The sequence below is a fragment of the Poecilia reticulata genome, linkage group LG7, assembly GCF_000633615.1.
Source record: "Poecilia reticulata strain Guanapo linkage group LG7, Guppy_female_1.0+MT, whole genome shotgun sequence".
Taxonomy (NCBI): Eukaryota; Metazoa; Chordata; class Actinopteri; order Cyprinodontiformes; family Poeciliidae; genus Poecilia; species Poecilia reticulata.
Window position 1 is genome coordinate 25701833 of NC_024337.1, and position 26211 is coordinate 25728043.

A 26211-nucleotide genomic window follows, 5' to 3' on the forward strand; every position below is an offset into this window, starting at 1 on the left:
GATCTATGTTTTCGCATCCACCTGAATAATGTGTAGTTGTGCCATTGCTCCTCCGCAGCACCGATTGGCTAAGCAATGTAACGTGATCCTCTGCATTAAGTGATGCCAAAGCGGGGCGCGTCATCACGACTTTACACAAGTGCGTCTTTACCTCCACGGCAGAGGCTCCGCCGAACCCCTGAGACCGACTCACTGAACCCCTGGGGTTCGATCGAACCCAGGTTAAGAACCACTGTCATAAAGGTTACATTTAAATTACTTATTGAAATCAGAAATCTGGCAGTAATCAAACTGTTAGAGCTGAGCTGTGATGAGTGAAATGTAATAAAAAAATATGGTTAATCAAATTTAATTTATAATTGAAGAAGGGGGACAACTGCTTTATTGCTCTTAAAAATAATATAATTGATTAAAAAAATGCCTTTTGTACAGTCCTAAACATCATCCACGTACCTACTCTTTAGAAGGGAACTTGTTTGTCCCTGAACAAAATCAAAGGGTGAAAACTATTGAAGACTTTTCAAATTCCTATCCATTTCTATGGAGCAAAATACTAAACAATCCTTTTGGTAGAGTGTTCAGGTCTTTACAGGGTCAAGACAAATAGAGAACGTTCCACTGAACCCAATAAAGCAGACTATTTCCTGCCCATCACATCAAAGTCTGTCCGACATCTATAGGAATGAGGAGCAGGCAGAAAAAGAAAAGGATCTCTTAAAATACCCCAGAGATCTGGGAACCTGCTTGAGTTTGTTCAATTCTCCAGATGGCTAAGCTTTTATGCAATGAGGGAGTTGGAGGACCACATTTTTAAAGTCAGTGTTTTGAGTCAAATCTCTAAAAAACAGGCTTGGGCTGATTTACAACCATTTGTGAAGCTCATCAGTGGTGATTACGCTTCTTAACCAGTGGGTTGAGGCCCAAAACACATGTGTCAGCTTGTGACAGGCACCAAACTCAACAACAACACTGCATCCTGTTTCAAATGGTGAGAGAAAAACTTTGAATCAGTTCCTGCACTTAGAGGGATTTTTGCTGAGATTAAGCGATGGTTTACTTAGGATATACCCTTCTTTATATGTTTATGCCAATGTAAGATCCATGTGCTGACTCATTTGCCATCTCCATCTTTTTACCCGATTTGCCTTATGCCAATGAGAGGCGCCAACAAGATTCATTCTCAAAAGCCTTTCCAGTAATCTTACTCTTCAGAGCTTATTATTACTATAATGACAAGGTGCGTCTCTGTTCATTGGCTTTGTGTGTATATTTGAGTGCATTTTTTTCATTACACGATGCGATTTCTATCTCAAAGGTAAAAAGACCTCCCACACGCAGAACCTGAAGACAACCAGGTATCGATGAGATAGCTAATTGTTTGATCAGACGTACAGGTCAAAGACGGGTAGACCATCTCCTTATATGTGCTGTACAGTGTAGACGATATTCATGTTTAATAAAAGAGTGCAACTCTATCATTAACTCTCAGAAATGTTTAACAGAATGTTTTGTTGTTGTTTTATAATTAATCTGACAAGCTTTTTAGAAGCAACATACTTTCAACTGAAATGCTTAATGTATATTTTATCAACATTTGTATGAACTGTAATTTGAATTTTGTCATTTGTCATATATTTGAGTGATTTCTACTGTACGATGTGCGTTTTTAATGATGGACTCCAGGAAGAGGTCTATTTATTGCTTATTTATCCTAAGCAATAAATAGGTGCATGTGTGCGTGTGTGTGTGTGCGTGTGTGTGTGTGCGTGCGTGTGTGTGGCCTTGTATTTGTTATAGTGTAAGGACCAGTTTTCCAACAAATGTTATGTTGTGAGCTCATATGAGGTTGATTTTGACTTGGCAGTTAGGTTTAGGACTATTTTTCTATTTATTTATTTATCTTTGGATATTTTTAACCTTTCCATACAGAAGTTTAAAAAAAACAGTAAGGTATTAACTGAGTTTAGGTTAGGTGTAGGCGTAGGCATGAACTGGTAATGGTAAGTTTAGGGAAAGGGTCAGGGTTAAGCTATAGAAATTAATGAAAAATGAATGGAAGTCAATGCAAAGTCCAATGTGCGTGTGTGTGAGAGAGTGCAGGATTTCTGGCTATTTAGGGAACACAGGCCTGCTTCACAGCAAACAGAAAAACTTTGTAGGTGGTAGAGGAGTTCATGTCTTTCATGCCTGGCCCCTCCTACATTACAACTCAAGCAATTTGTGCGTCTGTCTGATGAAAGAGAGAATGTTTGCAGAGAATTATTAATTCGGAAAGCAGAGAAGCCGGGTATGTATTTTGGGGCAAAGTTGAGAGGAACAGGCGGGGGTGAGGAATTGCAGGAGTGGAGGTCCAAATGCGCTCGTCTAAACATGCACGCTGACATTTATACGCTGACCCCACAGATTAGACAATTAAACGACCAAACACGCTCATTAGCCGGGGGATAGCTGCGTGGGTGGTGGGGGAAGAATGGAGGAGTATGAGCGGAGGAGGAAGAGAGAGAGAATTGGTGGAAAATGGGGTTGTTTCACAGCTCATTGGAGATGCTCTCGCTGGCCTGCAGTGTCTGCTGTTTCCCTCATGGTTTCCAGATGCTACCATGACACAATCGGAGCCGTGACTCCAAACCGTCAGACTCTCGCATTGAAAGCAGGACCGCTGCAGCCGACACCGGGGTACAGTCTGCAGTTTGTCAGCGGTACACTATACCTGCACTGTGGTTAGAGCTGACAAGTGTGGGTGGCCATGGACGGGGTGTTTTATTCCCTGCTAGAGCAACATAATTAGAATGTGTGTGCAGTGAGAGAGAGAGAGAGAGAGAGAGAGAGAGAGAGAGAGAGAGAGAGAGAGAGAGAGAGAGACTCACAAGGACAGGAGGCTGGGGAGGTCCCATGGAGCATCATCAGGAAGTCTCTCCAGTTGGTTGTTTTGTAGCATCCTAATAAAGGCACAAACAAATGAGTCAGCTTCAGGCATCAGATCAGTGCAGTTAATTTGTCAGCTCACATCAAGCAGAACAAATAATTCCATTGTGACGGAAATCTGACACAGGAGGTAACGGGGATCTGAGTAAGCCTGAAGAGAAGCAGAGGAAAAGGGGAAAAGAACCAGGACCTCCTTGGGTGGCCTGGTGATGTCATCCTCAAAAGAATGGCGCAAAAATGAGGGGGGAAATGGGAAGGAAACAATCGTCTTCTCTCTTCCTTCCTTCATTTTTTATTTTCTCTATCACTCAACATCAGTTTCTACAAAGCATATCAATCTCAATGTGTTTCTTAGCGGAACTGATGTGGCCAGCTGCAATGATGCGACTGTTGCTGCCATTATTTTCAAAATGGGAGATAAAAATCCGACCTGAAGAAACTACAAGTGGCTAAATAGCATCTATGTGTCTTGCCACAGTCTCAAAAATGACTTGTTGGTATTAGGTCTGTACTTTGGCTAGGCCATTCTAGCATGTGAATATGCTTTAATTTAAGCAACTCTATTACAGCTCTGGCTAAGATTTAAGAGTCTTTCTGCTGTAAGGTAGCCCCACTTCCCCAGTCTATCCATTTCCCTATTAGCTCTAACATGTTTCACTGATGGAAAAAAGCATCCCAATAGCATGATGCTGCCGCAACCATTTTCCACATTGTTGATGGTGTGTTTAAGCAGATGGACAGTGTAACAGTTCCACCACAGGTAGCATGGTGCATTAAGACTAAACAGTTATTTGCACCATATAGAGCAAATGAGAAAGTGAATAAAAAATAAGAAAAGTGGGAAAACAACAAATGGAAAAATAAATGGACTGAACAACTTTTCACTATTTTGGTTTCATCTGACCTTAAAGCCTCCTATCATGTATCATCTTCTTGCCTCTCTTTTACAGAAGCCAGATAAATGGGTGCTAGGCTAATCATTTACAGTTTTATCCATCTAAGCTGTGGATCTCTACAGCTCCACCAAAGTTACCACGCACTCCAGTTTTGATGAACTGTGATGTCTTTGTTGTTTTGAAGTTGTGCCATGCTCTTTCCATTTTTGGATTAAGCAATGCTCTTGTAAGATGTTTAAATAACATGATGTTGTTTTTTAACCTAACTCTCCCTTAAACTTCGTCAGAGGTTTATCCCAGGCTTTTCTGTTGTGTCCCATAATGCTGTTTGTTCACAAACTTTCACTAATAAACCTCTAAGACCTTCGCAGAACAGTTGCGTTTACTCAGAGATTAAATGGCATACTCTATTTCTTAATTAGATAACTTCTGATTACACAGGGTTTTATTTAGGGGTTGGAAGTAAAAAGGAACAAAATAAAAATGACTTTTTTTTTTTTACAAACAATTTTGAAAACTATCTTCTGTTTTCCATAATATGAAATATTACTGAATTACTGTAATCTGTGATAACATGGAAAAACATTGAAAAGGATCAAGGGAATATGAATAATTTTACAAGGCATTGAAACGCAGCCTTTGAAATGTTGACATTTCCAAAGAGAATCCTGGAAAGGAATCTGTTTGCCCTGAGGCCTAACTTCTGAAGTTAGTTTCATTGTCGTAGTGTGAATGAAAACCTTTAGACAAGTATTTGTTTTTTTTAATTGGTATCGGTTGAATTTATAGCTGCTAGGCTATTTATGTCTTGGAGGGTTTCACAAACCATGATCTTAAAATATACACTGCTTTGCCTTATTTCTTTCCAAATTTCTTCAGATTTCAAACTGCAGTGTAAATAGCTAAGTTTATATTTTGTGGCATAAATCCCCAAAATCTTCTGAGCCAAGACCACAAGCTTGCCACTGCTTGTGGAAACCTCCTTAGAACCTTTAAAAATTCACAGGAAATATGACCATAACTCATTGGATGCCACACGTCCAAAGGTACCATGTGTTTTATTGCTGACTTGTACTTTGTCCATGCATCGGATGAGAGCTGCAGTGTCAGAAAAAAACAGCTTTAAACGGGTTCTGAAGAAATTTTTTGACACTTGGTGCAGTCCTGTCGGGGAGTCTGACTTGGACGGCCAGACTTGTGTATGTGTATGTCCATAAATCCAGTCTTGAAGCTTAAACTTGTTTAGGACTTGAAGGGAGTTATAAGCAGAACATGTCTCTCCCAATCCATAAACTTTAACGGTGTTTAATAATCCATGGCCAGAGAATTTTATTTCAGGCAGGAAGACTGCTTCTCAGAACAATCCAAGATTGTTCAGCACTAGATTAAGTTAAAGCCGTATCAGAACAGGACTAAGACATAAGATGCTTACTTACAGAACTCTGAGGTTGTGAAGACCCTGGAGAGTGTTGCCTGATATATACCTCAGCTGATTCCCGGAGATTCGTCTGGAAGAGAAACATACTTTAAAAAAAAAAAAAAAAACACAGCCATTTTAAAGTAAACATTCAAGCATAGCTACACTAACTAAAAAGTTGTACAAGTCTCAGATGAACAGTTTTGTCGTTTATTTTCCTCTACGATTTTGGATTGGGCTCCTCCAATATGACTTCATCCCATATTTACAACTTTGGGGTTACAGTTGGGGCAGTATGCAAATAACAATATTTGATTCCCTTCTGTGTGGTTGCTATTGGCCGAAAACGCAAACTGAAACCTTAACCAATCCCAGGAGCTCCGATGAGTGAGTAAAAACTGAGTGCGCTGCAAGAAATTATATGTGCGTGGGGACATATGCAGTGTTTGTACGCACAAACACATGTGCAATGTGAATGTGTGTGCCTATTCTCATGTCCTTGAGGAGAAATTGGGCCCGTTCTGAGGGTCCTCAGCACGGCAGAGAAACCACACACATTCACACAAGCAATCCAATCAGTTTGTTTATCAAACACGGCACCTAATGGTCATTTGCGAGTGTGTGTATGAGATGTCCAAATAAATAACATTCAGTCCAACAGATTTAACTCCCAAGGTCACAAGCTGGAAACGCAGTTTAAACACAGATTTGGTTCTTCACAGCCCAAGACCACCCACTTTTATTAAACACACGCACACATACGCTAAAGGTTAGTCATTGGCACCCTCCTCCAAATCAGACCAATTCTCTACAGGTGCAGCTTTATGCTAAGCAGCTTTTTCTCCGGCAAAGCTGCAACATGAATATCAATGTACTGAAATATTAGCATTAAGGGCTGTCTGCTTTTCCAATCATCCATTCAATAATGAAGGAGAACTCAGGAAAAACTTCATCTGACATCTGATGTTGCTGTCAGCATCACAGATGATTATTACTGCGCAGTGTTGAACCGCACAACTTCAATCACAAAAGCCAACTCTCAAACTCAGCTCAGTGTAGGACCGTCATAAAACTTAATTTACTAAACAAACAAAAAAAAAAGATGTACATCAGCATAATAAAATACAAAGTTATAAAGGCGTTACTTAAGGCTACAATTCAACTCACAGTCAATGTCCCTCACAGTGTCTGGATGTCAACGAGAAATATATTGGAGACATGTGGTCTATGGTTCCTGACTTTATGAAATCTAGAAAAGGAAGTTCAGTTTTGTCCGTCCATCTGACTTGTTTACAACAGATGGTTTTACTGTCTCTCGAAGAACGAAAGCTTTCCAACCCTCGGGCTGTGTCAGGTTTTGTTGTTGCATAAGATTGCTATTTGAGGATATTTAAAAAGTCTCATTTCTAAGGAGAAGTGTTGAAAGCTTTATCCAATTGTAAAACAAATCTAAACCAGTATTTGAACTTAGTTTATATTTAATTGTCTTCCAGAATGCCGTCTCCCCAGCTTGTCTATGAACAATTATGTGTATGTTGACGTCAATTGTAACAATCCTTGGGATTTGATTTTAATTGTGACTAGGATAACCTTCAGTGATGTTTGGAAGATGATTAAGAACTTGTCATGATGAACTGCTGCAGGCTGTTGACCATATGACTTTAAGCAAGGATGTAAGACATGAAATATGCCCGGGAATGGAGACTGAGCAGCACTCCTTCTTGCTGCTAATGTTTGTCTTTTTGATATAATCGATAGTTTAAAGTTGCAAGTATAGTTGAAACATGTACAACAGCAAGAGAGAAACTGCTGTGTTGTTTGGCTATTTCCATAGCAACATCTTTGGATTAAGATAGACGTACTATCAGTCCTCCTGACTGACACCAAATATTCAATTGACAAAGTGAAACCTGTTTCCTGACGGTGTGGCAGATAAATCTAAATTATAGACAGGTAAAGAAACACTGCAGACCAAAAGATCACACCGATTTCTGATGCAAGTCCTCTTTCTGATTGGACACTAAGAGATGTTCTGATGAGCTCTGCTTTATCTGCTTCATCTGAAAAAAGATAATATTCTCAAAAAAGAGACAATTTTTTGAGAATAAAAATTGGCTCTTACAGTAAATATGTACATTTTTATACAGTAAATATACGCATATTTGCTGTACATAAAATAAACACACTATCTAGTCAGCTAATTGCTGTTTATTGTTCACAAGTAGAGATCAAAGGTGTGTATATTGGATGAAAAATAAATGATTGCATCAAAGATTACAATTATTATATTACATTTCACGTTTTAGATAATAAGCTTTGTATTTATGTTTTTGTGTGAGCTATGCTCAAAGAACTACACCACAGAGTCCAAATTAACAGTCTGGAATTGCACTTTGGCCTTTTTTTTTCCTTCTTCGCTTTCAGACTTTGTTTGTCAAACAGACAACTTGTGTCAAAAGTGAAGATGAATATTTAAGAAAGGGGGTAAAAAAACGAACAGCATCAACAGAACACCGACAGTTGCCATGGACCAACTCTTTCCATGGTATGAGCGCGTGCATTTTTGTGTGCAAAAGATTGCACGTTCGAGTGAATGTTCTACACTTGGGCTTCGAGTCGTTCCACATCAATCTCATTCTAATGAAAGGCGCCTTGCACTTGTCAAACCAGGGCTCCGACTGTTTTTGCTTTTAATTTGATTTGGGGATTGCTAGAATTGTTCTTGGCCCCTGCTCTGCATAGATTAAATACTCCACCACGGCACAGCTCTGCTAAAATGATTTATATGTAAAATAACAGAGGACAGTGGTGTTGAAATGTATAGGGGAGAGAAAAACAGGAGTGGCGCTGCTTTTCATGAAGGTGAGACCACCCTGCTATCAGCGCTAATCAACGAGGACTTCACTGAAGCGTGCCAACTGCTGATTATCCTATGTATCGCCGCGTCTTATTGCCTCAGAATAATAAACAAACTGACAGATTAAAGAGTTAGAGAGCAAGGATGAAAAACAAGATCATTTTTTCTGGATCCGATCTTGCATAGTGATAGAAGAAAAGCAGAGCGTTGGTGAGTGATAGGAGCTGATGACGAAAGAAGACAGAGAGATTAAACAGGACTTATCTGAGAACGCACCGTTTTTGCACAGCAGTCTCTTCTATTTGGACATGCTCATTTGTGACAGAAGTAAAATTTTGACCACAGCAACCTTACTGGTGTTTGACCCCTCAGCTCACCCTCAAGGTCAACCACTTAACCTGCCGTTAACCTCCAAATTTGTGGGAGTAAAACATACACAGCAGGAGTGTCTGTTCTGTGTGAGAGGCTGTGTGTTTCTCAGAGATAGACTTGCTGACAAATGGTCAAGTTGGCAGCTTTAAAATGAGAACTTCTAATCGACCTTGATAGTCCCAGCTGTGGGCTGCACCTGGAGCATCAACGAAGCCAATATCATAACCTCTCAAACCCCGGCCGCATGATATTCCTGGCTTATCGGCAGACAATCTTATCGTACACAAGAAGAGCAGGGTAGCTCTGGCTTGCTCTCCCGACCTCATTCCTCTTTCATTTTAACTGCGTTGCAGAAAGAGTGACTGCTGAAGCTGTTTGACGAGGCTGGATGAATATTTCTAAGCTCTGTTTGTGGTCAAGACAAGGTTAGATTGATAACTTAGTTTTAGACCAAGAAATGGAGCTGTCATGTTTTATTTGTATCAATTTAAAAATGCAAATTTGCAAAGTTGAATTTGAGAAAAAGAAAAAACAGCTGCTTTGTCAAATTGTTTTTCCTGTATGGCCACTTTAGGCTGCTTGTCACATTGTGTATGTTGGAGTACTGAAAAAAATGCATCTGGAGAAATAAAACAGATCTTGTAGCATATCAGTTTCTGTCACTTCTTTAATTAGTTCGTGCTGCATATGCGTAAGGCATATGTCTGTTGAATGCTCGAGGGACCCCAGTGGTCAGAAAAAATTACTGATTTAATCAGAAAGTAGGTCATGTTTCAGATTCAAGTTCATTTCATGAAGAGTTGAGATCATCTTTACTTTCATAGCATTTCTTTGGATTTAAGGACGGTATCATTGGGCGTTTGTGAAATTTAAGTAGGAGTTGTGTAGGTAATAGTGGTAACTGCATTATACATTATGAGTGAAAGCTGCAACACCCACTCAGTTTTTTTTTTTTTTTTTGTCACATCAGCTGGTGGTCAAATTATACATGCTACAAAAATGAATGGGTAGCAAGGTGATGCATGAGAGTTATTTGCCTTTGGCAACATGTCTTCCTATGCCAATAAAAGACAAAGCAGAGAGTGTGGTGAGGGTGTCAAATCGTCCCCTTTCTATTGTAAAATGACCAAATGTAGCTGATTGATGGCTACATACGATGAGACTTGACAAAACCTGGTGATTTTGTGGAGAGCCAAACACAGAAGGAAAAGTGAAATGTGATCTGCGGCTCCACAGTGTGTGGAGACTTTGATAAAGATGATAGGCTGAAACCACTGTCGCCTTCTAAAGTGGATTACAGGAAGAGCTTTTTACGGGGCAACCATCCCCCTTCTGCCTCCTAGTTGCAATTTGATGAGAAGCAGGTAGACCATCTTTGATATTAAAGAAGTCAACAAAAGGGAGGGGGATGTCTTTGAAAGATCAAGTAGACAATTAAGCAGTCGATGTGTCTTAAGTGTGGGCATCTCTGCCCTCTCATTAAACCACCCACCTCTCAGTTTATTCTTTTCATGCGGCGTGTCACTGAGGTCTGAGTGTAAATTAAGAGACGATTCACTGATCAAAGCGTTAAGTGGAATCTTCATAAAAGGTGTTGGATATCAATAAAGTAGAACTAAAAGAAATTGGGGTATTTAGAGGCAATGAAAGACAACAACTACACAAACAGCTTAATATCAGTGTTGATACTACAGTGAATCAAACGCAGGTTTATCCTGGTGAGATTTTCTACTTGTTTTGAATGTTAATTTAATCACTGATTTCTGGGTTAATAGAGATTAAACGTTTGTACCTTCGTGCCGTAGGGGTGAGAACTGAGCGAAAAGATGCTTAATAGCAATATTTTTTCATCAACACTCCAAAGCTCCTCAAATCTGACTTTCTCTCTTTCTTCTCCATTAGATTCAAGTAGGTTGCCAAAAGCGGATTTGTATTGATTGCTTTGCTTGGTTCGTAAAAATGTGGGAAAAGCAAAAAGGAGAAAAGCAATATCAAAGGCAGAGATTTCCAGCTTGTAATAACCTGCAGTGAAATGAACAGAGGGGGCTATAGAATTAATTGGTAGGGAGGGAAACAGGGGGGCAGGCAGTAAGGTGCAGCCCAACATCAAACAGTTTACCACTCTACCAGTCACAACATGCCTGGCCCTCGCCTCTCCTTCTGCTACCATCCTGTGTGATAGTCCCAACATCAAAAGCTGCCTGTTTCAAAACCAGCCCACCTTAGATCATTGGTTTGTTTTGCTAAGCACTATAAGTTGTTTTAATTATAACCTGTTTACAGTTGTCTACTTTAACTCATCTCTCTAAACTGTCTAGACAGAAGTGGATGTGAAAAAAAAAAAGAATGTTATATTTCTCCCTGCCTTGTAACACAGTTATTATCACCTTCCTCATCTCGGCACATTTCCAGAAATGGCCAGGCAACATACCTTGGCTTTAGGGTAGAAACATCCTCCTTGGAAGAAGTACACAACAGCTGAATGTCTCCATAAAGTGTCAGAGTTTCATAGCTATAGAGGCGAAGCGAGATCAATGGGGTTGTAAAACATTTAGAAGACCGGCTCTGGACAAATTCTGCAGGTGTGGTTTAATCCAAGAACGCATTCCCTTAATTCTCCAAGGGCAGGCAAATGTCAGCTTCTATGTTCAACATAACCCCGTTTGTGTGGTTGTTATTGTCCGACCAACACCAATATCTGTTCTTTAAGGAGTTTTGGTTGACAGATGTTCAGAACTGCATTTGTAAATCCTACGACAAAAAAATAAAATAAAATAAAAAATACTCAACTTTATTCTGTTAGTAAAGGACAGTTGGGAAAATGGCTCAAAGGGAACCAAGTAGTTACTCAGTTACTCTTCTTTGCTTCCACAATCACCATCATCACCATCATCTCATGCTTCACAGAGTGCAGCTGGAAGAATTAGTAAAGAAAACAGTGTGCTGTGCAAACACACAAAGCTGACACACACACACACGCACACGCACACATACCCCATCTCCCCTCTACACGCACACACTGCAGGACTCAAGGAAAAAATTGTTGAGAAGAGTGACATGCTCACATTCACAACCTGAGGGAAAATTTTCAAGCTGTCTTTTTTTTCCTTAAACAGGGACTTAGCTTAGATGTGCTGAGTGTCAGATCAAATATCGACAATGCCACTGGAGTCTACGTTCAAAAGGTTGGGGGAATTTCTTTGCTGATTTTTGCACACTGTATACTAGAAGCTTTCTTTCTTAAGACACAAACATTGTGTCACATAGGTTTGAATATTAGAGATGTGCCGATCAGGTTTTTTTCCTGCCGATACCGATCACCGATACCGATCACATAATTTTTTTTATTTTTTATTATTATTATCATAAACGCTACCGGTTACATTATGTGGAAAAAGGAACCATGAATTCACCTTAACTTAGACAAAAACTTGTTTTTAATAACTTTTTACAAGAAGAAAACTTAACAAAACAGGCATTCTGCAAATTGTACTGCTATCGGTAATACTATCTTTAACAGACTGATAACATATGAAGGCTCTGAAGAGGCTAAATAATGCAAAGAGCCAAAATAAAACCTCTCAACATTGCCAAAAAATTCAAGTATAAAACGTAACATTCAAAGGCAAATACAGGTTCCATTACAATAAACAATCCAGAGTTACTGAATGAAAACTTCATGATAGCATGGCGGCTAGCTGATTACTGATAGTTCTGATTGGCTGTTTCTGACTGAGCGGAGTAATTATGGAGAACTGGGAGGAGATCGATTATTTTTTCAGAGATTATCTGTCTCATGTTAGGACAGCGACAGTTTTAATACGTATGTAAAATGTATTTTTTTAAGTTAGATGCTGCAGCTTTAAGCAGAGGTTCGGTGTGAGAGTCACTACCAGGTGGAGCAGAAGTGGCGCTCCGTCTGTGAAATATTACTACCTGTAGCGCGTAGCAGCGGTTCAACAGCGAGATCAGAACCAGCGTTTTACATCGCAACTCAAAGATTTAAATAATTTTGCGGGTTATTTGTTTAGCTTTCTGACCGTCATGCTAATCCGGGTGAGTGTTTGTAGCTGTGCGCTGCTTTACCTGCTATCTGATCCTCCATATGTCTTTTTTACTGCAGTCAGCCTCGATGTAGCCAAACTCCGTCAAGTATGACATTGTTTTTATGCCATATTAGATTCGTTGTGTTGATGCATTTTGACGTGCTTCAATTTTCTGCCGCAACACGCAAACTTCCCCATTCACTCAGTGCGTTATAGTTCCACATTGCTTAAGATTTGCTGCTGCGCGTTTGCGCAGAGTGAAGGAAAGAGGAGACCAGCTGCACAGGCAGGTTGCGAAATGAGAAGCAGCTGATCGGTTTTGTATGATCCACAACAAGAGGCCGTGATCGGCAATCACCGATCATACACTTTTTCACTGAAATCGGCCGATTATGATCGGTGGCCGATCGATCGGCACACTTCTATTGAATATATTTAAAATAGTGTTTTGACACCTGTGTGGAAATATTCAAATTAGTGACCAAAACATTAAAGATCTGTTCATGTAAAGGAACTCCTAAGACTGTGAAGGCTGGGCTGGGGAAACATGCAACAGTTTTAATAAGTTTTAAACTATCTATTGTCATAGAACAAATTGGTTCTGAACAAACTAAGCACAGCTAAGTTTCATAAGAAATGTAATCCTTATATAATAAGTTTTTTTGGCATCAAAATACTAATGATACATATGTGAAATATGATTCAAAATGAACTAAAAAATAAACAAACTCATATTTTCACATTCAAAACCAGCTCTGGTTAATTTCCCTCCTTGGTGCAGGTTGTAAACGCAGTTAATAGGTTTCCATGCCAACATATTGAGACCACCTCCTTCAGGTATCAGTACGGTTCCAAATGATCTCTATGTGGTCTGACCTAGATCAGACATAGCAGGTGTGGATGGCAACGATGATCTAAATGCCTTCCTTTAGCCAGGACCCAGTACAGTCGGCAAACTAATAAATGAAAGTCGCACCTCTTTTTTGCAAAGCTCAACGCATTGAGACGTCTTCTCAAAATCATTCAGTACTTCTCAACTCACTTTGCCTCAGAAGCACTCTAATTATATCACTAAATGATCAGTTTTTTTCTACCAGCTCAGAAAACAGCATCTGCTTTCTGCATTTACATCTGATACTCCTGCCCTGGACACACCTTACCAATAAACAGCTTGGATGTTCTCTCGCGGTTTGTAGTGGAAGGATTTAGTTCACTTGGAGTAATCTTTGTGTGAAAGGAAACCAAACCACCAGAAAAAAAAACCCAAAGCTCAACCAACCCAACAACTGATTTGGGCTAATGCACACAGGTGTAAAAATGTCCTGAGGATTCATCGGACAGCTACAGTAATCAATTGTATTTCTAATTTTAACTTAAAGGAGGCCACATGCACATCTCTGGTTTTCAGGGAGTTGGTTTTAGAGCTGAGAAGCATAGACATGGAGGCGGACTCTAAGAAAACATATTTTTTAATGAGATGACTGGTCCAAAGGCATTTTTCAGCAGGATTTTGAGTAAACTGCACCTACCTGATTTTGATTTTGCACAAACACCTGTGTAAACAATAACCAAACCTTACTGAAAATAGAAGCTTGCACTAGTTCCCCATGTTCTGCTTCTATACTAAACATTCATAGCAACGTTTAAAGATCTGGGTACATCGATTTAGTGCTAGTTAAATGTAGGTCCATAACAGCACTTAGATTTTTTGCATGCTCTGTGGTTTTCAGCCTTATGAATGTAGCTTAGTGCTAATTTTTAAATGTGTGCATTTGTAAAAATGCACAAAAAATACAGTTTTCTGGATTAAGCCAAAGAAAATTCTGGTTCATCCAATTATTGACATTATGGGGAAAAATACTCCGTGACTGTAAGGGACAAGACATATTAAGCTGAGTATTATCATATTTATTTACACTAAGGATTGACAATTCCTCATAAGCATTCTTCTTTTAACTTGGAGTGCTGCTTATGTAATTACATTACATTGACCTCAAGCTATAATGTGTCTATTTTGGCTAATACTCATGTCTACACGTGTATTTTTCTCTGCCGCATTGTCTGAAAAATAAGTCAAGGTAGAAGACGAAAGCAGTACTTTGGATAGTAAAACCTAACCTATAAATACTTTAAGGACTGCATTCCCTCTCCGAGTGACTATCCAGTTCCCTTTTGTTCCTTTTCCTTTTTTTTTTTTTTTTTAACCACGATCCCAAAATCTACTAGCGTGTTGCTGCAGGCGCTTTCTTAGTGGGAGAGATCAGAGGCAAGCCAGACCCATCAACCCCATCTCCAAGGTCTGCTCATATCAACTGCTCAGGAAATGTCTGTTTCTTGTCAAGTGTAAATTCTGACAGTGGGGTTTCATAAGCTAAGTGTGAGCTGAATGATTTTGTACTCACAGTTCTGATAACAGGTGCAGTCGATGGAAGGCTCTGGGCTGGATCTCGCTGATGTTGTTCATACTGAGATCCCTGGAGGCACAAAATGGAAAAGCATCAATGCATACCTTATATTATTTGTGTGATGTGAACACCCCCCTGCCCCCTGAAGAATGATCAAATGTTTTCACTTGGCAAAATGTCATTTGAAGCAGGAGCAGGATGGGAAGAGGTTGGGGGGTTAGTTAGAGAGGTCGAGGGACAAAAGGGTGAAGAGGGAGATGCTGAAGAGAATTTTCCCCAATGAATCACTGTTGGGCAGCTGCAATTTCCTCCTTGTCCTGTGGACTTTTTCTCTTTTCCAGATGTCTCACTCTACTCTCTTTCACATCTGACCCCCTTAGGCTCCCCTTATATCTACCTCTTGCTTTCTCCTTCTCCCTCTCTGATTACTCCTCTTTTTTCCCCCCTCAGGTTTTCTGGGTGACCACCACCCTCCCTCTTTATTCATTGCTCTAACAGACACAGCTTGTTTCTATGCTGACGTGAGAATGAGTGTTCCGTGGTGAGTGTTGATGCATTATGGTGAAATAATAAAGTGTAGAACGCACAGACAAAGAAACCTGCAACACACAAATAATTATTTTTTTTAACATTTCAAGACAAACAAATGACTCAGACTTTAGTAAGGGAACATGTATATCCGCATGGCCCCAGTCATGTAAAGTTGTCTGTTTGATAAACACAACCAAAGCAAGGAGGTGTTGCGTCACCAGTTCTGGGCTTTCATGGCCCTTTGGGGTCTTGCTCGAGTCTTTGAGAGTCAGCTTCATCTGTGTGTGTGCCTGCATATGTGTATGACACTAACCATTGCTCATAATGGCAGACCACCAGGCTGGCAAGCGTAAACTGTGCTTTCGGAAGCGCTTTGCAGTTGTGAGTTTTGACACTCTTGCTGTTTGTCTAATCAACCAAGCTGGCCAGGGGGGCTGAATAGATCTGTCATCATAGGCATGATCTACAGCTAACTTTCAAGGAGTCCTGGGCAAATCACTTTAAGGCAACTGTCTACTGTAGACATTTGGGCATTTGGTTGGAGTCTAACATCTGATGATGTGGACTTTTCTTGGGGGGGATGAGCAGCCAGTCCTTAATGTTTCTGTCTGCCTTTTTACATCATCTGCTTGCATTTATTACTTTCTTATGAATATACCATAATGGCATGCTACTTTCCTTTGCATGGGAATTTCCTGTTACAAAGACTCTTGGCTCTGACTACAGAGAGTTTAAGGCATTTGTCAAGGATGCATATGTGAGCAGAGCTGAAGTCGGAGATTTCTAATCGTCAAACACATCCAACTGAAGTGTGTAACATGCATTGTTTTAGTTCCTGTGCATCAAATTTTAATCTATTTGCCTAATAAAGTTTATTAGAAACACAGCCCCCCACCATTTGGATTTTTGGTTGCGACCCAAACATAAAGCTCTGCACAGATTTATCAAATGGAGCACTATAAAGTGCTTTGACAGTGGGTGCTGTCCAGTAGGATCGAGCCAATAAAACAAGGGAGGAACGGAGACTGCAAAGCAGCGGAAATAATCCATGTACAGAAACATTCGATAAAATTTGGAAAATGTTTAAGAAGGAACAGGATATTTGTTCGACATGTTTGTGTAACCCAAGCTCTCTGTATACTTCCAATGACCCGAAGCACCTTGAAATATTGCCTCATCAGATATCAGCAACATTCTCTATCGGTCTTTCTCTTGAGCTGAGAAATGAGTTGACTGATTAAGTTTAGCACCCGAATGCCAAATCTCGCAGGATCGAAATTTGAGATAAAGCATAAACAAAGCACGCAACGTACTTCGTTAAAATATTCTTTCATGGTGCTATAATTTTAAATAATTCTTAAGAAAATAAGCAAATCCCTTGGAAAGGATTGACTTTTTAAAAATATTTAGACAAAAAAGCTCTTAATCCCCTTTGAAGCGCATGGAAAATGTCTTTGTATCAAACCCATAAATCCTTGAAATTAGAATCAAAGGCACCAGATAAATGCCAAAGATTAGAAACTCAAAATGTAGTGAAAAGAGAAACATGTCCTATGTAAATCTGACTCCTAGGTTCTGGTGAGCTATTGGATTTTGCAGTGTGTGTTGTTATTAGTTTAAGATCTAAAGAGCTCTCAAACTCAAAAATTTCTGAATACTTATTAGCCTTCCTGTGAATGCTCTTATATCTAATTTCCCCCCCAGATTTTCATAAAACCAGATGCATTGTCCCTTGTCAGCTAAGCATACATTGTGGAAAAAGAAGTAGATCAAGCTATTTTTACAGGATCTCTAGATAATCTTCAAATATCAAGGTGCAATAATATGATATTGTTAATAATTAACTTTAAACTAAGAAACATGAAAATCTGTAATTTTTATTGTGACATATTTTATATCATTTGTATAAGGCTCTCGTCTAATCAGATCATCTTTTTCCACAGATCTTCTTCCACAATAACTTAATTTGTGAAGTACATTACTGTTTGTCCTGCCAAAAGACTACCTGATTTAGGATTTATGGAACATTTCAGAGTAACTGTGGGTCGCATTGCTGCATTTCTGTTAAATGTTGTTCCTGCTCTCATTTCAGGTTAACGGTGCAACAAGTGTAGCAAATGTTAAGTCTGAAGCCATAAAGTTTCCAGACAGGGGCATGCACACAAAGACACTAGGTGGTGCTAGAGCACCAGTCCCTTTTCTACTGGATGAAAAAGTGCCCTGTCAAAATTTTTATTTTGTTTTTTCCTTTGATTATTTTTGCAGTGTATAATCACTGCAAAAATAATCTGCAAAAATAATCCGGAACTGCTACTTGGGCCCAAGTAGCAGTTCCGGACTTAAAGCCTATATTACAACACTCCCCTACAAACACACGCCTCTTTCAAAGTGAGCTACAGCGCTCAAAGCAGATAGGCGGACACAGAAGCGTCCTGCTTCACCTGAACACCGGTGCCCCGTTTCAGAAGTGGAATAAGTGTAAAAATCCCGAGTTAATTCCAGGGAAACTGTGTGCAAATCCTGGGTTTTTGGTTTTAGAAAGCCAGATAGCTGTTATCCCGAGTCAACTTACTACCGCAACTTACTTCGTGAACCAAACTTTCTCCGTAGCAGGATTGTTTGAGCAAACCTCAAGTTTGTCCTACTTTTTAGCTGAGACCTGGCACAAGGAAAGAATCAGAAATGATGTGTCCTTTTCTAGGGGGAATCTGTAAATGTTGGAGAGTAAATATTCTGCAGAAATCTCAGTCTGAAGATTTCTATGATTTGTCATTTCCAGAGGCTCTGGCCTGCTAACTCTCAATTTTGTAGCAGCAACAGTATTGCTTTTTTTGTTAGAAATGTTTTGATATTCTCCTGTACCACTATTAAAATGTCTATTTCCATTAATGCACACCTTCAGCCTCCTTCTGTTCTCTCGTCACCATGTTGAATAGAATTTTCTGCATCCCATTGATGAAGGTTTCATTGATGAAGGTTTCATCAATGGGATGAAGCCTTCATATTTAACTCAGGGGTGAATTTACTCAGAATGGAGTTACTAGTTGATATCTCCTGTTCTGAAACCAAATACCCAATCACATAAAATTCTCAACCATCTTTTGTTTTATACTATTCAAATTGATTGTTAGAAAAAACAGAGTGTTACACATGGTTTACAGACATCATGTGGCTATAGATTTGAAAATGGTATATGTATATGACGTTCAAGCTGTTCATGTAAAAAAAAAAAAAAAAAAAAAAGAGAAAAGAAAATCACACTCCTAACTCAGCCGGCATTTCCATTTCCAAACCAAAGGTTTCTGTGAACGCCACTGTTATCATATTAAAAAAAATGACATCATGTACCACACCAAAAATGTGTGTGGCCTCAGGAAACAATACACAAACACCTCAATGCTGCTTATCGTATGTGTACAAATAATCTATTTAGCAAAATATTAGAGCATTCTACAAGAATTATTAAAGCACTGCTGCACACACACACACACGCACAAGCACACGCACGCACACACCTTCCATTCAGGCATATCCAGCCTGTTTCTGGGGATGTGCCCACAGATGGAGACAGCTCTACATTATCTGGGCCTGATTAAAGAAGCCATAAACAAACGTTGTGTGAAGTCCGTAACTGCCACCGCTCTCAGACAGAATAAGCATGCCGCAATGAAGTGAAAGAGAGAGTCTGAAAGGAAAGGTTTAAAAATAAAGACACAGGCTGGTGAGTCATGGGGAAAGGTTGAATGCAGCTCAGCTCGGCTGTGCGCTCCAGCAAGCTCATTGGGAAGCTCGAGAGAGACGTTTCTGCTGCGCAGGCCAAGGCCTCCGCTGACAACTTGACGTATCGTTGGAAGGCACTGTGTTATGGCTTGTTTTTAAAATCAAATAACAGCTGTGGCTTTTTTAAACCATGATAATTATGATTGATGACTACCACATGTGCATTGTGTCGGCTGGCGCTGTGACGTGCAGATATTTTCAGCGCAAACAAACGGCCGCAAAAAGAAACGAGAGAAAGGGCGCTTAAAGGTTTCTCAGGCTGTGTGGTGTATTGGAGTTTCACAGTTAGAATTTTGGTTTTCTCTATCCCTCATTTTATGCACATCTCCACTGTGTGACTTGTGTGCGAGAGAGAAACACAGAGTGTCAGTATTTGTGTCTGCTTGTGCCTTATGATATTACTTCCATTTATAGGTGGCTGTGGTGTGTGTGGTAAGATGTCTGTCGCTCATTTTCACACCCCCATTGTTTCCCAGTGGGTCTGCAGATGTGGTGGCTACAGTTCTTGGTCACCCTTTCACCACATCACAGACGAGCGACGCTGCTGGGCCGTAGAAATAGATTGCTGTGTGTGGGGGGAGACAGAATGGAAGCACATGTGGTTTGCACCCTTAATTTTTTATGAGAGAATTCAGCAGGGAATTGTTTTTGCCCTATCTTAGCCATCACACTCAGCAGTCTGATGTTGCCTGTAGAAGAACCCATCTCTCAACAAGAAGGGTCTCACAAAGCAGCACCGCTGCTTAGATTTCCCTCTACTGTTGAAGGACAAACTAAAGACTCCTCAGCAGTGCTTGCATCACAAAAACCAGACAGCTGCTCATCACTACACACTCTCAAAAGCAACTCTTAACAGGTCCTCTTACTCTCCTTCTGTTGATTCTACACAGGGATTAGCAATACAGTCCTTCGGTCTCAGAACCATTTTTTCAGGCAGTTAAGTAAACAACATCAAACATAAGACCATAGACAAAATAATATATATGATCTTGGGAAACTAACCAAACAGCCCAAAAGCACTCAGAACAAAGACCCTGATGCACATGCTGTCAGAGAAAACAGTCTCATACAAAATTCTGAAAAAAATAGCACCAGACTAAAATGACTAAACAATTTCAGACAGAATTTACTCAGACCAAATGCCATTAGCCATAAATGGCTTGAGGGCAATCAGCCTCAGACCAAACAGCATCATCCCAGCATTAGGTGAAACAGTCTCATCCTAAACTGTCTCAAGACAAAATAGCGTGAAACCAAATGACCACAGGCAAAACGATCCAAGGCCAAACATCCACTGACCAAATGCCATCAGCCAAATGGCCTCAAACAAAGTGGACTAAGACCAAAAGGCCTCAAACCAAACCAACTTAGACCTAATTCCATTTTACTCAACAGCCACGTATCAATCAGTATAAGGCAAATCAGCCTTAGTACAATTGCCTTGAGACAACCGAACTATCTAACTACTGGTGACAAGTCTGCAGCCAACTTCAGGCCTTAAAAGACACGAAAGTGAATTATGTGATATTGTAGCTCAAGAAATAGCTTTTTTAGAGTTACTTAGGAAGTTGCTGTTGGCTTTAATCTAATTTAACACAATAGTGAAAAAAAACCCAATGAGAAAGATGAGGAAGTGAAAGCATGCCTTCTTCGTATCAGACATATCACATGACATCAGAGGTTAAGGTGTGCTCATAGAAAACACAGTGCACTCTGGTGTTACACAATTGCCGAATTCCATGTGTTACCTGTTAAGGCCTGAGAGTGGCGACACTTGGTCTGAGGCGTTTGGTTCCTCTGATGTTTAGCTCTTCAGACTTTTTTTCTTCAGCCTACACTTAAGGTTATTTGCTTTGATGTCTGATAAGGTTTTACTGATACCAGAGGATGTCAGCTGTGTAAGAAACTAAATGACAATTTTCACCTTCATGTGAAAGGAATTCTATTTCATTGTGCTTATATTAAATTTCTTGAGTTAAACCCAGTAGTGTGTGAGGAACTGTGAGCTAGTTATTGAGAAATTAAAGACATGACCATTTTCCCATTTCTACTCTGTTTTGTTTCAAGATTTGCTTTGATTGATAGTTTAGTCTTTCTTCCACTAAGTGTGTACACTTTTGCACATGAGAAAGTAAAAAAAAAAAAAAAGGTTTGGCATTGGAACAAACAAAAAACACCAGGCATTTAACTGCTTTGTGTTGTGATTGATAGTGTATCCATGGCACAGAGCTTGTGTTAAGGGAGGAACAAAAGTAGGAAGAAGTAGAAGCACATTTCCATTCATAAGCCTTGGCCCTTTCAGTTGCTCTTTATACCTCTTTATCTCCAACACTCCTTCTTTCTCTGTGCATCCGTGTTTTAAATTTCAATTGGAGCATGGAGTTACACAGTTCTGTAGTTACAATAATGTGATTTATCAAATTTCCACTTTGGCATCAACAGAACTACTGAAGTATGTTATCACCACCATGATCAAAGGCTGTGTGTGTGTGTGGGTGTGAATGTGCCCCTAGCTCCATTGTTGCCAGTTTTAAACTTGAAGCCTCGCTGACAAGAGCTGGTGATTTAGCACAGCACAACAACTGGCCACATCATATGAGAAGCGTACACCGCACTCCAGACTCTGGGTGCATTTGACGGACCACCCTGGTAAGTGAATACGCCCATAGATCAGGCCAGATACCACCAGGTGTTTGTTTTTGGATTTTAGTGTTAGTGTTTGGTGACATGCATCAGTTAGACAAAGCTGAGCAGAGAAAATTTGACTTTAATGAAAAGCTTTGCAGCTTGTTTAAATTCCAGCTTATCAGTCATGATCATTTGGCAAGACCACTCACTGTAACATCTCCCTCCACCACTCAAGCATCATTTTTCAGTGAGCATGGAAGTCCAATGATCCCTAAAAGAAATTCTGAATGAGGTGTAGGAACACAGCCAAATGTTTTGAAGGATATATATATTTTTTATGTCAGGCTTTACTAATTGAAAAGCTTTGTACAAAGAACAGTTTCTCTTGTCAATAACATACAAATAATAATGTCTTTGAATTAACATATAGGAGGTTTAGCAGGCTTGGAACACTACACTCTCTTTCACAAAAAGATTCCCATCATATTGCTAAACAGTTCATCCATAAATGAGCAATTGAACTGGAAAAATGTTTTGTAAAGGAAGCTGACATCACAGAAACACAGGAGGTGTGGAGTAGAGCGCAGCAGGTTTGATATAGCATTCACCTTTTAGCACTTTTCAACACACAACACAGGACACAACACATAAGCATGGAAACCTTGTTTAAGGTTTCCATGCTTAACCTTAAACAAGGTTAAGCATGGAAAATTAATTAGTTTACAGAGGTGATGTTGGATTGACTGGATAAACACAGTCGTACTAATGGTGATAACAAATAACCCACAAAGTCCAGCAGTCTGTTCTGTCTCATCAATGTGTGGTAATAGGAAAGCAGACCTTCATTGATTTCTACAATAACTCTGAATCTGTGAAGCCAGCTAAGCGTTGCATTAGATGGTTGCAATGGTAATGGCACTACTCAGACCGTCCGTGCCTCCTCAGTCCTTTCATAAATTACAGACACTGCCAGAAGGTATAAAGTCTTTTGTGAAACAGTGCACTGATAACCAATGACAGTCTCTGTTACAACACCAACCTGAACAATGATTTTAATAAAGAATCAACAAATCACATTCTTAGCATGAGAAATCTACAAACAAGGTCAATAGTTGCCGTAATCTCGAGAGTGAGGAGATATCGACACTGAATGTCACAAAATTACATTCATATGATAATAAAAAAGTATAATCTTAGTGCAACCATAGCCTAACCAAACACTGTATGTGTATGGCCAAATAATAAACCGTTTTGTGCCCAACTGTTTAAATGTAAAATAGAGATGTCTGCAATGGGATGTTTCATGCAAATCACTGAGTTGTTTAGATTGATCAGGGGTCATTACATCATGTCTAACAATAGTGAACTGGGCCAAATAAGGGTCAGAACCTCAACTGAAATAGGGTCTATTGCAAAATATTTCAAATCACTGTTGTCACATTCAATATTCTAGGCAATGAAAATGTCAGATTTGCATCCCCAATGCAGATGTGGCTTACTAAAATTGTTTTTGCATCAATTGGGCCACAGTCAAGACCTTCCATTCCTCATAATATTTCTATACTGAGACAGTATATCTAGAACTGCTAGGTGCCTAAGGCTGTTATGTGACAAGTTTTGAAAGACAATCATAACACTGCATGTAGGTACAACATCTAAAACACTGGCACCCAAAATCAAAAGCGCCATAACCTAAGGCCGTTATTTTCGCTTCCTCATCTTCTCCATCTTTATTCACGCTCCTCTGCCAATCCCTTACCCCGTTCTTCAGGTGGAAATATTTAGCCGACAAACAGCCAATAATGGCAGTAAGCTCACTCCCTTTGAAGGCAGCTTAGATGTGAGAAACATTAGAGTAATAGATCTTCAGCGAAAATCGGCAGCCAGAGGGCAGGACTTCTGCAGCAGGATTGCTTGAGCCGCACCTTGACTGTCTTTTACAGTAATTATGATAGTGATATCTTCAGTTGGATTCAGTCTGATCCTCTCCGCTTAGAGCTTTGAAACAGTTAAGGCACGATGAAAGAGGATCTTTTATTCCTCACAATGCCACTGGTAGTCAGCGCTTGGGTGCTGCCTTTACGAGGCTCTAAATGGTTGTGTGCATAACAGCATGTTTGTGTATGTGTGGATTGTATGCAAGGGTGAGGTTTAAGTGTGTTTGCTTTTTCCTTTTTTTTTTCAATCTGAATAGACTGACTGCGCTGGCATTCAGTTTCTCTTGTTGGTCACACATGAGCTTGCACACACGTATACACACTTACAAAGAGTCAGGAAGGAGGGCACAATGCCTTTCTCCCTCCTCCTTCCTCTGAAGATGTTTTTTTCATTCTCCCTCTCTCCCAGACTTCCTGGGAGGGGTACACCAGCCTTTGTGTCCAAATGCACTCTCTCTTTATCTTTTCCTCTCTTATTCTCTCTGTCTCTCATTCACGGGGCACAAAGACTAAAAGGAGAGAGGGCGAGGGAGAAGTCTTTCACCTGGACAAGGAGCGATACGGTGAGGACATGCCTACAAAAGTGCCAGGAAACACGGAGGGGGGGATGAAGAGGGAAAAAAACCCCGGAAAAAAACGAGAGATGGCTCCATGTTTTGTGCTCGTCTCCCCTTGCTGCGGTTTCGGGGAGAATGGCAGGCGGATGTCTGGGTGGAGAGAACGGCTGTTTAGTCTAAGGCCATGTCATGGGAAACGTACTCGTGCCCTTTGGGACTTATTCATACCCTGGTATACAGCACACGCACATTACCACGTGCATGCACACACTCTACGTCCGCTCCCTGTCCTCCCACACACATGCACACACGCACACATACACCCTGTCATGAGATAGAGCGGAGGGAGGGGTGAAAGGTCAAGCACTTCAGTAATGGAACAGGAAGCATTGGAACAGTCGGTGCTACACAACGTACAACTGTCTCCAATATGTGGATAGGACTGACAGGCAGCTGTTGTGAGTAGGCCATGACTTTAGGAGGCAGAGAGGCATGCATTGCCCTGCCCACTAATCAGTAGATGTAGTGAGTTTTTTTTTTCTGGTTTTAATATGTTTGTGATATTTTCTAAACATGAAAGCTATGGGGTTAAGAATAAAAACACTTGCTGATGCTTAAAATGTCTGGAAAAGATTACAAATTTAACTGCAGGATATCTCTTACACAGGTGTTTTCAGTTTAAATACTTATTTATCTATTCTTAATGTCTTTTCACATTAAGCACATAAATCTTAGGACAAATTATTTGTTGTGCAGTCTTGGCTAATAAAGCTAAGGAGCCTTATTTTATTTTTTAGCCTTCATGCTGATTCAGTTCCTAGCAGAACGTGCAACAGTAAAAGGAAACCTCGTGAGTGTTAATGTCATCCTCTATTATGACTTCATGTGGTTGAATGGCAGAAACAGGAGGACAATGGATTTTTTCTTTTTAGAAAACCACTCAACTCCATTGCTGGCATCTGTCCTACTTTGCTCATGCATTTACAGAGCTGTGATCATCGCAGTTGTGCCGTCTACTTTATGGGCACCCATGGATAATATCTAGAACAGAATGTTGATCAGCACTTGATGAAATCTTACCTCCTTCCAATGAAGGCATGTGGCTGCTGTTGGTTTAAAGAGATTTAGCTTGGCCTCTTGCCACACGTGTAAAAATTCAGATTTCCCCTTTTATTCCTTCTCAGACATGTAATAGAGACATGAGCAAGTCTGGCAGCAGTTGCAGTGGCCTTGCAGCCGTGAATGTCTTTCACAATATATATTGAAAATAATTAATATACTAATACTATTCCTGTTTTAAGATGAGAGTTGTTTATAAAAATGTCTGCTTTCTACCATTCTCAACAATCATCGTTTTGCTGTACAAAAATATTAAGGTGCCAGTTATTGATGTCCAAACTGCTGGGTTTTCCTCCAGTTAAAGCTAGCTTGTATTAAAAGGCCTTACAGAAAGATATGAATATCAAATCTAAATTTATTTTTCCGTCAATTTAATTGGCTGACTCTTTGATATGTATCCGTATTTGTGACTGTCATAATTATAATAAACTTGCATCAATCTGACCTTTTTATTTATCTGCTGTGATCCTTATTTCAACTTCCCTTTATGGTGTGGATGTTCAGTAAACTATTTACTGCTACCAGTCTTGGCCAGGATTCTCTGTCAAAAGAGATTTTTAATCTCAGTGGGATTTTCCTGGTGAAATAAAGGTTAATAACAATAATAATTACTACTCTGTGGGAAACACTGATGCATTATCCAGCATTACCCACTAACAGCTCTTCTGTGTGCGGAAGAAGGATGTATTTATGTTAATACACGCTCTCAGGCTTGTGCAACATATTCACATGCAATGTTCC

At 39.9% G+C, this 26211-nt stretch overlaps 1 protein-coding gene across 4 annotated transcripts in view; it reads right to left on the bottom strand.

Moving 5' to 3' along the window:
* lgr6 (leucine-rich repeat containing G protein-coupled receptor 6) overlaps nt 1-26211 on the bottom strand; it is a 63532-nt gene that overhangs the window by 14722 nt on the left and 22599 nt on the right. For all 4 annotated transcript variants that reach the window (XM_008413793.2, XM_008413796.2, XM_008413795.1 and 1 more), the window contains 3 exons: nt 14916-14987; nt 5258-5329; nt 2868-2939 (listed from right to left, as the gene is read on the bottom strand). In XM_008413793.2, the coding sequence (XP_008412015.1) occupies nt 2868-2939; nt 5258-5329; nt 14916-14987 (216 nt within the window). The remainder of the gene's footprint in view (nt 1-2867; nt 2940-5257; nt 5330-14915; nt 14988-26211) is intronic.